Source organism: Nannobrachium achirus (assembly GCF_963921795.1).
Source record: "Nannobrachium achirus genome assembly, chromosome: 8".
Classification (NCBI taxonomy): domain Eukaryota; kingdom Metazoa; phylum Chordata; class Actinopteri; order Myctophiformes; family Myctophidae; genus Nannobrachium; species Nannobrachium achirus.
Genome location: NC_137817.1, coordinates 7322485 through 7335472, shown reverse-complemented (window position 1 = coordinate 7335472; position 12988 = coordinate 7322485). Strand labels below are relative to the sequence as shown.

The 12988-nt window shown below is 43.2% G+C and overlaps 1 protein-coding gene across 1 annotated transcript in view; it reads left to right on the top strand.

The window, feature by feature from the left end:
* Positions 1–12988, top strand: part of dync2h1 (dynein cytoplasmic 2 heavy chain 1) — a 557731-nt gene that overhangs the window by 272092 nt on the left and 272651 nt on the right. The window contains 2 exon segments of the mRNA XM_080731168.1: positions 9290–9453; positions 10068–10187. Coding sequence (XP_080587294.1) covers positions 9290–9453; positions 10068–10187 — 284 coding nt within the window.

Genomic DNA, 12988 nt, shown 5'->3' with positions numbered 1-12988 from the left:
TGGTCATATTTCCATGTAGATCTAGGCTGCTTTGTTATAGCTAGCATGCTGTTAGCATGCTAATGTGTACATAGTAGCCTCAAGGTAAACCTAAATGGAGAAAACAGTAATATGGTGTGACACTTAATCATATGGTGTGACATGTCTGCTTGTCACACCATATGACTTGACTGTCACACCATATGATTTATACTGTATTTAACTACAGATATAACAACAAATAACAAAGTTCCATGTTTCTTTTGTACATTTAAACATTTGTTTTAAACATTTTTACATAAAATGTAATTTAGCTTCATTCAGTGATACTTCAAATTCATCAGACAGAGCAGAAACCCCTTCACAGAAACCTTAACATATTGTTTCAATCTAAACAATATTTTCTCTTTGTCTTAAACTATACATTCCATTTTCTTTTGTCAGCTGGAAAATGACAAGTGCTGAGAGAACGAGAAAGTACAGGGAGAAACTAAACAATGACCCAGCAAGGAGAGAGGAGCCAAAGGGGCGAGACTGCATTTTCTACGAAGAGCAGGAGGTTGTCTGTGGCATAGCAGAACCGCAACAAGGCAGCCGGTTTGCTACCCTCACCAAATACTACTGGCTGATGTACAATACAGTCTAAATGTATAATCTAATCTGATCTAATACTTTTGTACTTTCACTCACTGGACTGGACAGTGGACAGTGTTAAGGTAGGACCCGAGACAAAACTAGCGAAAATAGCTGATCTACAAGCTCTCAACACGTTGTGCTGCGAGAGCTTGTAGATCAGCTATTTTCGGAGTTGCGCAACCCAGCACTCTTTAGCTAGTGGAGATGTGGTGTAATGTCATGATTCCTAATTACATTTGTTCAACACAAAATGCTGTGTTCAAGTTCAGGAGACTTCGGAAAAAAGCAATTTACCTGAATGCTGAGTTCTGTTTCCACTAATTGGTGTTAATAAAATGTTGCCTTCAATGCCTTGGCTCCAAGTGTGGCTATGCGCCTTATTGTCCCTTTAGGATCCTTCTGCCGTGGGCCGGCAGAAGACTTAGGTGTGCGTAGCATTCCTGTGCACATCCTCATCATCCATCTACTACTACAATTCTTTCTTATCCCATGTTAAAGCCCTACAATAATATCCTGTTCAGAAATATTAAGGCCATGTTATCCTGGGTAATTGTTTAATCAATCAGTAAAGTTCAGTACTCACTAATAGGTAGGTTAAAACACAGTTTGCTTTGACACATGAAGATATGATCATACGGTGTGACACTAAATCATTTGGTGTGACATTCCAAATAGTGAGAAATCATACCTTTATTAATGATTAAACCAAAAAAATGTTTATGGATTACATAGAGAATATTATCAGGAAGAGTCACAAATATTTGTGTAATTTTAGAGAAAGTTTTGACAGAATACATTTAAAATATGTTGTAAGATCATGAACATGGGCCTCACACAGAGTGTCGATTATGAAAAAAATATACAGATATAATTAATTTTCAAAAAACTATAGTGGATCACTGGTTAGTTATGATAAAGGACTTTGATAAAGTGAGTAACTTAAGAAAGATGTACTCCATTTTCATTTTATGAACAATTATTTTCACGTCACACCATATGACGATTTTAGGCACAAGTACAACAAACTGCTGAATAAAGTCTGATTCCAATAAAATATCTAAAAACAAAATGTATTTCCATAAGGTTGAGAGTGAGTAGAACAAAAATAAATAACTTTTATGCCTGCAATTTAAAGTTTTTTTAAAAACACATTTTTTGGGGCGTCACGTCACTGACCCAGATACGCATGCACACGTACGAACACACACGCACGCGCCCTCTCTCTCTTCTCTCTCATATCTGGAATGATACAGTTTAGTTTTTTAGTTTAGTTTAGTTTATTTGATCACTCACATTTTTACAAGTCATATATCCACTTAGTCATTGTTACATGTGGTCAAAAGGAATAGGCTGAAGCTGAAAGCTTGTAGAAGCCTATCCTACTTATTCAAGAAGTAAAATACAGTGATTAGTTATAGGAATGTTTGAAATTCAAGGATGCATCGGCCTCATAGCAGATATGAGAGAATAAAAAATAAAAAAATAAATGGAAAATTAAGATAAAAAATCACACCCGTGTGAAGTGGAGCTGTGTGTGTGTGTGTGTGTGTGTGTGTGTGTGTGTGTGTGTGTGTGTGTGTGTGTGGATCATGTGTACCGATTTTTGTGACATTTGAAGAAAATATGTAGGAAAAGGAGCAAAAAGTGTGTTTTGGAGAAAATTCAAGATGGCGGAAAATCTATCATGGCGCAAATGGGCGTGGCCTATATGGGGAGATGCGTCATGACCCAAGGAATCCAGGGAAAAAATATTTTTAATTTTCCGAACTACGGTTCAAGAGTTACAGGCCAAAACGTAAAGTGGGGTGTTATGGCGCCACCATGCGGCCAAATGACACAATTATTTTTTATTTAATCCTTGAAATCATTATGAACCTCCTCTCCAAGTCTTGAAACTCTAGCCCCTATGGTTTGCGAGAGACAAATAATTGAATGTGAGTTTTTGCGATTCCCATTATAAGTCAATGGGGAAAATTAATTCACTAATAAATTAATAGCAATTAAACTATTGAACCTTTCTCTTAGCAAGTTACTAGCCCACTATTCCCGAGTAAGCCGGTCGATTTGACATATGGCGCGAGTGTGTGGTGGCAAAACTGTGGGACTAGTAGCGTGCCGAAGTTTAGGAAGTTCAGGCTACATACAGACACACAGACAGACACACAGACAGACACACAGACAGACAGACCCACACGGCCACGTATAGGGAGCCTGTGCTTCACACAGCTCCAAAAAACATGTTGGAAGAATTTCCATATACATCAACACTAGCAATACACATGTATGATGTGACGTCCTCTGATGTCTTCTTCGCTGATCATGATTTATAAAATGTGACATGGTCATGTCATGGTTTTGCAAACACACACACACACACACACACACACACACACACACACACACACACACACACACACACACACACACACACACACACACACACACACACACGTGTGTGTGTATGTGCATGCATGCGTGCGTGCTCAATGAAGTTAAAAGATCAACACAGCCCTGAAATGTCAAACCTGTTTGTTCCATGATCCCATGAACAACATGTACCCCTAATCCTCCAAAAGTGTACAAATGGACCCACGGAGACAGCCTATATTAAAATATGTCTAGACTAGAGGGTGGTTGGGCGGACGGACCGATGGTGGATGTTACAAACGTAACATCCGGACTTGCAAGATGCACACTGCCATGAAAATAGGAAAATCTAAAAACGATTGAAATCGCTATTAGACCATGGTCCTATCTGTTTCAGATTTTTCCTCACTCGAGCCACTGAAACGTTCAAACAACACGAATAACAAGATGAATATGTGACGTGCGGATATCCCTTTTTTAAGGCCTGCTCTGATCTGCAGCTGAAAACCCCGTCTGAAAAAGCCTTGATTGTTTAAGGTTCTCTGGCCGGGGGTTCAGCCGTGGCTGGAGTCAGTTTGATTGTTTATGGTTCTCTGGCCGGGGGTTCAGCCGTGGCTGGAGTCAGTTTGATTGTTTAAGGTTCTCTGGCCGGGGGTTCAGCCGTGGTTGGAGTCAGTTTGATTGTTTAAGGTTCTCTGGCCGGGGGTTCAGCCGTGGTTGGAGTCAGTTTGATTGTTTAAGGTTCTCTGGTCGGGGGTTCAGCCGTGGTTGGAGTCAGTTTGATTGTTTAAGGTTCTCTGGCCGGGGGTTCAGCCGTGGTTGGAGTCAGTTTGATTGTTTAAGGTTCTCTGGCCGGGGGTTCAGCCGTGGCTGGAGTCAGTTTGATTGTTTAAGGTTCTCTGGCCGGGGGTTCGAAAGCAAACCTTTCCATGAGACCTGATAGGTCCGGTCCGACAGGTAGGAGGAGAACCACTTTAGTGCCGTCCCGGTGATGCCTAGGTCAGCAAGGGTGTCCAGGAGCAGCTGGTGATTCACTGTGTCGAATGCCGCTGATAGATCCAGAAGAATCAGGACTGCAGAGTGGGAGGCAGCCTGGGCAACATGGAGTGCTTCCGTGACTGCTAGGAGTGCAGTTTCTGTAGAATGGGCTGGTTTAAAACCTGACTGGTTGGGATCCAGCAGGTTGTTCTGTGAGAGATGGAGAGAAAGCTGGTTAGAGACCACACGTTCAAGGGTTTTTGAATTGGAGTCAGTTTGATTGTTTAAGGTTCTCTGGCCGGGGGTTCAGCCGTGGTTGGAGTCAGTTTGATTGTTTAAGGTTCTCTGGTCGGGGGTTCAGCCGTGGTTGGAGTCAGTTTGATTGTTTATGGTTCTCTGGCCGGGGGTTCAGCCGTGGTTGGAGTCAGTTTGATTGTTTAAGGTTCTCTGGCCGGAGGTTCAGCCGTGGTTGGAGTCAGTTTGATTGTTTAAGGTTCTCTGGTCGGGGGTTCAGCCGTGGTTGGAGTCAGTTTGATTGTTTAAGGTTCTCTGGCCGGGGTTCAGCCGTGGTTGGAGTCAGTTTGATTGTTTAAGGTTCTCTGGCCGGGGTTCAGCCGTGGCTGGAGTCAGTTTGATTGTTTAAGGTTCTCTGGTCGGGGGTTCAGCCGTGGTTGGAGTCAGTTTGATTGTTTAAGGTTCTCTGGCCGGGGGTTCAGCCGTGGTTGGAGTCAGTTTGATTGTTTAAGGTTCTCTGGTCGGGGGTTCAGCCGTGGCTGGAGTCAGTTTGATTGTTTATGGTTCTCTGGCCGGGGGTTCAGCCGTGGCTGGAGTCAGTTTGATTGTTTAAGGTTCTCTGGCCGGGGGTTCAGCCGTGGTTGGAGTCAGTTTGATTGTTTAAGGTTCGCTGGCCGGGGGTTCAGCCGTGGTTGGAGTCAGTTTGATTGTTTAAGGTTCTCTGGCCGGGGGTTCAGCCGTGGTTGGAGTCAGTTTGATTGTTTAAGGTTCTCTGGTCGGGGGTTCAGCCGTGGCTGGAGTCAGTTTGATTGTTTAAGGTTCTCTGGTCGGGGGTTCAGCCGTGGTTGGAGTCAGTTTGATTGTTTAAGGTTCTCTGGTCGGGGGTTCAGCCGTGGTTGGAGTCAGTTTGATTGTTTAAGGTTCTCTGGTCGGGGGTTCAGCCGTGGTTGGAGTCAGTTTGATTGTTTAAGGTTCTCTGGCCGGGGGTTCAGCCGTGGTTGGAGTCAGTTTGATTGTTTAAGGTTCTCTGGTCGGGGGTTCAGCCGTGGTTGGAGTCAGTTTGATTGTTTAAGGTTCTCTGGCCAGGGGTTCAGCCGTGGTTGGAGTCAGTTTGAGGCCAGTCCATGCCAGCCAACATGCAGCGTCTGGAGGACACGGCCACAGCCAGCTGGGACCAGTTCACAGCCCGCCATTCAAACCAGAACATTCCCTCTGTATCAGAGGGGGCAGCTAGCAGCGGATCGCAACAGCTGTCCGCTAACCTCGCGTCACCAGGCTTTCTCGGGGGAAAGCTTCTCGGGGGAAAGCCTGGTGCTCGTTTACTAAACCAGTGTTTCTCAACCTTTTTTCTGCATGGGCACACTTTTCATGTCCCAAGAATCCATGGGCACGCCAACATAATACAGAGATGTAAATATCGTCACTGTCGGGAAGAAACCTTGTATCTCCAAGTTTCAAATTTGTACGTTTCTTCGCAAAGTAATGCCCTGCTTCATCATACAAGGCTGTCGCACAACAGTAGTGAAAACAGCAGATCTACAAGCACACAACGCCTCGCACCGCGAGGCGTTGTGTGCTTGTAGAACGGCTGTTTTCACTAGTTTAAATCATTTTTAAATATAATACTGGCTTTCAAGCAGTTTCAAGGGGCACACTTGACCCTTCTCAGGGGCACACCAAAGGTCCCCAGGCACAGTGGTTACTAAATGACCTGTTTAGTAACTAAACAGGTCGTAGGGGGGGAGAAAATATAGAATTGAATTGAAATGAAATGGAAAAGGGCTTGGAATGGAATGAAATAGAGGGAGAAAGGAAAGCTTAGCGCCTTGAATGTGGTTAGAGAGAGAGAGAGAGAGGGAGAGGGAGAGGGAGAGGGAGAGGGGGAGAGGGAGAGGGAGAGGGAGAGAGAGAGAGAGAGAGAGAGAGAGAGGGAGAGGTAGAGGCAGGGGTGTCACAAGGGGAGGGGTAAAGTGGGAGTGAGTTACTAGGGCCCACGGTGGAGGGGGGCTTAATTATTTTATACTTTAGCTACTGAAAAATAGCAGATATACAAGCTCACAGCGCGGCACCGAGTGCCGCGCTGCAAGCTTGTAGATCTGCTATTTTTTGAAAAGTCGTGAAAATGTGTGCAAATCTTTCATTATATGTACTTTTTAAGCAAACATTTGTAACTCAAATTTTGCTTCTGGGGGGGGGGGGGGGGGGGACTAAATATATTGAGATGGGGGTCCGTGGGCCAAATACATTGGGGGTCCTTCACATGAAAATATTTGAGCACCACTAACATAGAAACATAGGTCTTAAAAAAAAAAAAAAAAAAACCTTAGAAGGATTCGAAATATTCCGACAAAATTTGAATTTTGACACGATTCTATAAGTGTCTTTTGAATCCTTCTAAGGTTTTTTGAAAAAAAACTATGTTTCTGTCAGCAATCTGGCCAGCCATCGTCAAAGAAAAGGTCCTTTTCACTTAACTGGAGCTCAGTTAGTCTGTTCTTGAGAGACTACTATGTCCGTGGTTCTCAAACGTTTTCATGTGAAGGACCCCCAAAATGATATGTATTTGGCCACGGACACCATCTCAAAATATTTAGTTCCAGGGACCCCCCAGAAGTAAAATTTGAGTTACAAACGTTGGCTTTAAAAATAGATATATTCAAGAATTTGCACACATTTTCACGACCTTTTTCAAAAATAGCAGATCTACGAGCTCGCAGCGCGGCACTCGGTGCCGCGCTGTGAGCTTGTATATCTGCTGTTTTTCAATAGTTAAAGCACAAAATGTGAGTGGTATCCTTGTACCCAGGGCCCAGAATTACGTGTGACACCCAGGCAAAGGCAGAGAGAGAGATGAAAAGCCAGGGCAGCAGTGCTGCATTGCAGACATCCAGGCCAGAGGGTGAGAGAGGGGGGGAGAGAGAGAGAGAGAGGAGGGGGAGGATTTAAAGGGGTCTCAGGAGACATGGTGCTATTGACAGAGTGGTTAAACGGTTTAGGCAGCAGCAGTCAAGCATACACCTTATACCTTGTGGTCTTGTCCAGTTCTTTCTCAACCCTTTCTATGTTTTATTTCAAGGATAACCCCAGTTGATTCTAGGTGGTTAAACCTGGTCGCTTCTTTTGGTCTTGTTTTCATAATACAAGTTTAGCTATTTGTTATTTAGCTGGTGAAAATTTCCAGAAGTTAGCCACTTTCTTAAAATAATTAAATGCATTATTATTAGGGCTGGGACTTTAACTGATTAATTGCGATTAATTAATTACAGAAAATGTATGCGATTAAAAAAAAGAACGCATTTTAATCGCACTTAGTTTTTGCACCACAGAACCTTCAGTTTCGGGCATACCGATCATAGCGATGCACGAATCAAGAAGAGACAACAAACGCAAAGGGAGAAGTAGCCGATCAGAGAGCTTTGCTTGGCCCAGTGGATACAACATTTAGATTTAAAAAACTCACTTGTTGATTCACTCGTACAACAAAATGTGTTTTACTTGAAAGAAATGCTTCTCGGGTAAAATATTAATATGCGATTAAAATGTGATTAATTGCGATTAATTAATTACAAAGCCTGTAATTAATTCAATTCATTTTTTAATCGCATCCCAGCCCTAATTATTATAAATGTATATCTTTATATAGCTTCATGAATCATGAAGCTATTATCAATCATTATCAATTAGGCTATGCATTTCATGTCTGTCTCAGAAATTACTTTGGACAGGTGAAAAACTACAGTACAGCCAAACTTGCCGAGTGACACGTTACACCCAATCTGGCTAACCGTCGTCAGAGAAAAGGGAACGCCCTCTCGGTCTGTTCCTCTTCCTTTGATGCGTAAGCTATCAGAGTCTGTCTCGAGAGATTGCGTTACACCTTATAGTCGCACTTGAATGTCGACATGAAATAATAATCCCACTTGTGTTTCAGTAGTGCAAACGTGAAAAAAATATACCATGGACGCTGCGACACTGGTTGAAAAGACTAGGCTAAAGATGCCAAGGATTCGTCATTCATTTGACATTTGTAATGTTACTGTCATGCGACCGAATTCACCCTTTGACAAGTCCCGCCCGTTGTCCCGCCCCTCTTCCCACCCATTGATTGCTGTGTCTCGGTGGGACACTCCATCCACTACCATTTTAAATCAGTTGCTTCGTATTGTTATTCTGTGTATTCAATTCTCATGTTAAACTTGGTTTCAGTAAAACGAGCCTCTTAGTGGCGGACTGGCAGTGTAGTGACTACAGTGACTATAATGTTTTTAAATGTTTTTATTTCTCAAAAAATTATGTTTTAGCAAATTCAACTTAAAAAAGTCAGAACCAGGGCGTGACAAGGCAGATGGAGCCTACTGGTTGGTCAGTCAGGGACCAACCAGAAGGCTAACAAAGGGTGAATTGTTAGGACTTGACGTGACGTTGGCTGTGCATATTTGTACAATCCATGAACTAGAAATTCCCCGCCACTTGTGGTTACATTTTTTAAAATGTAAATGATTCAATCATTTTGACAGTTAATGCATTCAGACTTGTAATGGAGCACATTGTGTGTACTGCCATCTAGTGGTGTGATTTAGCATGAAGTATAAAATGGAAAGCGAAAGTGAAACTGTTCACTTAATTACAAGACACACAAGCATGAGCACATGGTGCTGCTGAATACATGTCTTAAATGTTTTGCCTTGGACGCTATTTGTCTGTAAGTACGTACACGTTATAGGTAACTGGTACGAGGATTGTATTTCATGTCTAACTTCATGTTTGTGACTTTACCCTTTGATTAATTGACGGCACATGCACTCTGCATTTCATGATAGCTTGCAGCGCTAGCTGCAGCATTTTGTAGCATTGTGTAACTGGTTCAAATGCAGATACTTTCTGGGCATACTTACACTGCTTCAGTTTTACATACTTACAGTTAAGTAAAAAAATAAAAAATAATAAAATAAAATAAAAAATAAAGTAAACAAAAAAGTAAAGTAAAGTAAAGCGACGCTTTTTCTGAACTGACGCCACTGGCTTCATTTTAAATCGGGACAACTACACCCCTGGTCACGTCTCTCCTCTCCTCTCCTCTCCTCTGTGTCCACAGGTCCCAGGTACGTGGTCCAGGTGGGGGACAAGGTGATCGACTACAACGAGGACTTCCGTCTCTTCCTGGCCACCAGGAACCCCAACCCCGTCATCCCCCCCGACGCCGTCTCCGTGGTGACGGAGGTCAACTTCACCACCACCAGGGCAGGCCTGCGGGGACAGGTGACACACGTGCACGCACACACACACGCACACACACACACACACACACACACACACACACACACACACACACACACACACACACACACACACAAGCCCACACCACCCGATCTACTATGAACCAGTAAGACTCCCTGAATTGGGAGATAAGCAACCATCAGGTCGCATGTAAAAATCAGCCTGATGGTGGCGCTAAATGGGACAGATCCATGTTGATGACATGACTCTAGACATACTGTGTACCACTTTGCGTGATTTTAGGGCAAAATCTGTAGGAGCAGTGTCCAAAAATGTGTTTAAAAAAATCAGCCTGATGGTGGCGCTATATGGGACAGATCCATGTTGATGACATGACTCTAGACATACTGTGTACCGATTTGCATGATTTTAGGGCAAAATGTGTTGGAGCAGTACAATGGAAAGGAATTACTTGCAAATCGTCCCCATTCTATAAAGTGGAATTGTACTGCACACACATGCATGCACGCACGCACGCGCACACACACACACACACACACACACACACACACACACACACACACACACACACACACACATGCACAAACTGCATCCAGGCCTGGTGCTGACCGTCCAAACGTTGTGTTGATTGTTAGCTACTAGCGCTGACCATCCAGCAAGAGAAACCCGAGCTGGAGTCTGAGAAGACCAGACTGCTGCAGCAAGAGGAGGACAAGAAGATACAGCTGGCCCTACTGGAGGAGACACTGCTGGAGGTGCACGCACGCACTCATGCACGCACACACACACGCACTCATGCACGCACGCACGCACACCAGGCACGTGCACACATAGACATCAAAGGGGGCTTGATGATCCCCTGCCCTTTTATCCGTCTGTAAAAAGTGCCCTCACCAGACCATGAATGCAGTATTTAATATGGTGAAAGAAATGCAAATGCCCCTCTTTCCATCCCATACCTCAAGGCAGCGTTCCGGAGAATTGTCTTGTCCAAACTCTCCTGAATTTGAATGCAGAATCTTATGTTGAAAGAATTGGCCTCTCTGTGTAGAAATCCATGCCGTACATGTCACATCTCCAGTATTGACTTGATTATGCTTATTTTAGTGTAGAGTACTGAAAGTAGCCGACCTCCAAGCTCACAACGCGTTGCGCTGCGACGTGTTGTGAGCTTGGAGGTCTGCTATTTTCGATATTTTCACCAAAAGGCCCTTTTACAAACTTCAGCCCCTGCCTCTCTGACATTCTCTGCACGTCCCTGACACACATGCACATGCACATGCACATGCACTCACAGAATAACCTGAATATCGCCTGTCTGTTGGGAACCTCTTATGTCCAAAACTGTTCATTGTCAGGTTTCAAATTAAAAAATAGCAGATATACATGAGCGTCGCTTCGCGCTGCGTTTCAAGCATGTGGATCTGCAATATTTGATACTTGTGTGTGATGCTATAGTACAGGGGTCTTCAACATGGGGGCCTGGGACCCCTAGGGGTTCCTCAGAGTTACTACAGGGGGTCCTCCAAATCTTTGTGTGACAGAAACTTTTTTCTCCTTTTTTATATTAACTACTTGAACCCTAGTGTCCATATTCTGAGAACTTTAGCCAGAAATAGCAGATCTAAAAGCTCACCACGCCTCGTGCTGCGAGGCGTTGTGAGCTTGTAGATCAGCTATTTTCGCAAAGAGATTTGGTGTAGAGGGGGGAAAAGAGCAGACTAAGAACAGAGTGAAAGGTCAACCCTTATCAAGCATTGACGGTTCAAGTGGTTAGATATCTGAAGACGCAAATTGACATGCATCCAAAATACACTGATGATTGATGAAACTTTATGGAATCTATGAACAGGTAGTGGGGGGTCCCTGCTTCATCTCTCTCTAAACTAAGGGGTCCTTGGCCTGGAAACGTTGAAGACCCCCTGCTATAGTATGATCAAGTTGGGGGTTCATTTAGGAAAACAAAACAAAACAAAACACAAGAAAAACAGAAAAAGAATCTAGAAATAAGAGGTTTCTGCTCGACACAGCAACGGTATGGTTTTCATCTGGGCGTGTTGTTGTGCTCTCTGTTGTTGCGCTGCTCGGCTGTGACAATGCACTTAGCTCTGGATTTTCTCTCCCAGACAATATAGAAAACACGGTTAGGTTTAATTAGGAGGAAACACAATAGAGCACGCTTTCGTTCGGAGCGGTGTCGCTCTGCATTTGACTCGGAGGGAAGTGTGGGCACGTTACGCAGTTTTGAGCAGAATAATTAAGCCATTTAGGCCTGGGATTATTGAATGCTTTTACTATTGAAAAATAGCAGATATACAAGCTCACAGCGCGGCACCGAGTGCCGCGCTGCAAGCTTGTAGATCTGCTATTTTTGAAAAAAGTGTGTGCAAATCCTTGAATATATCTATTTTTAAAGCAAACGTTTGTAACTCAAATTTTACTTCTGGGGGGTCCCTGGAACTAAATATTTTTAGATGGGGGTCTGTGGCCAAATACATGTCATTTTGGGGGTCCTTCACATGAAAACGTTTGAGAACCACTGACATAGTAGTCTCTCAAGAACAGACTAACTGAGCTCCAGTTAAGTGAAAAGGAGCTTTTCTTTGACGATAGCTAGCCAGATTGCGGACAGAAACATAGGTTTTTCAAAAAACCTTAGAAGGATTCAAAAGACACTTATAGAATCGTGTCAAAATTCAAATTGTCACGATTTTTCAAAAATAGCAGATGTACAACCTCGCAGTGCGGCACTCGGTGCACTGTGAGCTTGTAGATCTGCTATTTTTCAATAGTTAAATCATAAAATAATAATACGCAATAATGTGTACCCGGTCTAAATAGCTTACACATTTTGTGTATCATTATTTTATGCTTCAACTATTGAAAAATAGCAGATATACAAGCTCACAGCGCGGCACAGAGTGCCGCGCTGCGAGCTTGTAGATCTGCTATTTTTGAAAAATCGTGAAAATTAGAATTTTGACCTGATTCTATAAGTGTCTTTTGAATCCTTCTAAGATTTTTTGAAAAACCTATGTTTCTATGTCAGCAATCTGGCCAGCCATCGTCAAAGAAAAGCTCCTTTTCACTTAACTGGAGCTCAGTTAGTCTGTTCTAGAGATTACTATGTCAGTGGTTCTCAAACCTTTTCATGTGAAGGACCCCCAAAATGATATGTATTTGGCCGCGGACCCCCATCTCAAAATATTTCGTTCCAGGGACCCCCCAGAAGCAAAATTTGAGTTACAAACATCACACATGAGATTCGCTTTGAAAATACATATATTCAAAGATTTGCACACATTTTCACGACTTTTTCAAAAATAGCAGATCTACAAGCTCGCAGCTGTGAGCTTGTATATCTGCTATTTTTCACTGGTTAAAGCATTCAATAATTCTAGGCCTAAATGGGTTAAAAACACCCGGAACCTGCTAACGTGGCTCATTTCGTCTCATTTACCCGTCGCTGCACTTCAAACAGGAATGTTTTGGAAGCGGACAGTTCTGTAAGTCATTATGTCATTTTTCCACGTACAAAGTAATACGAGTTTTCAGA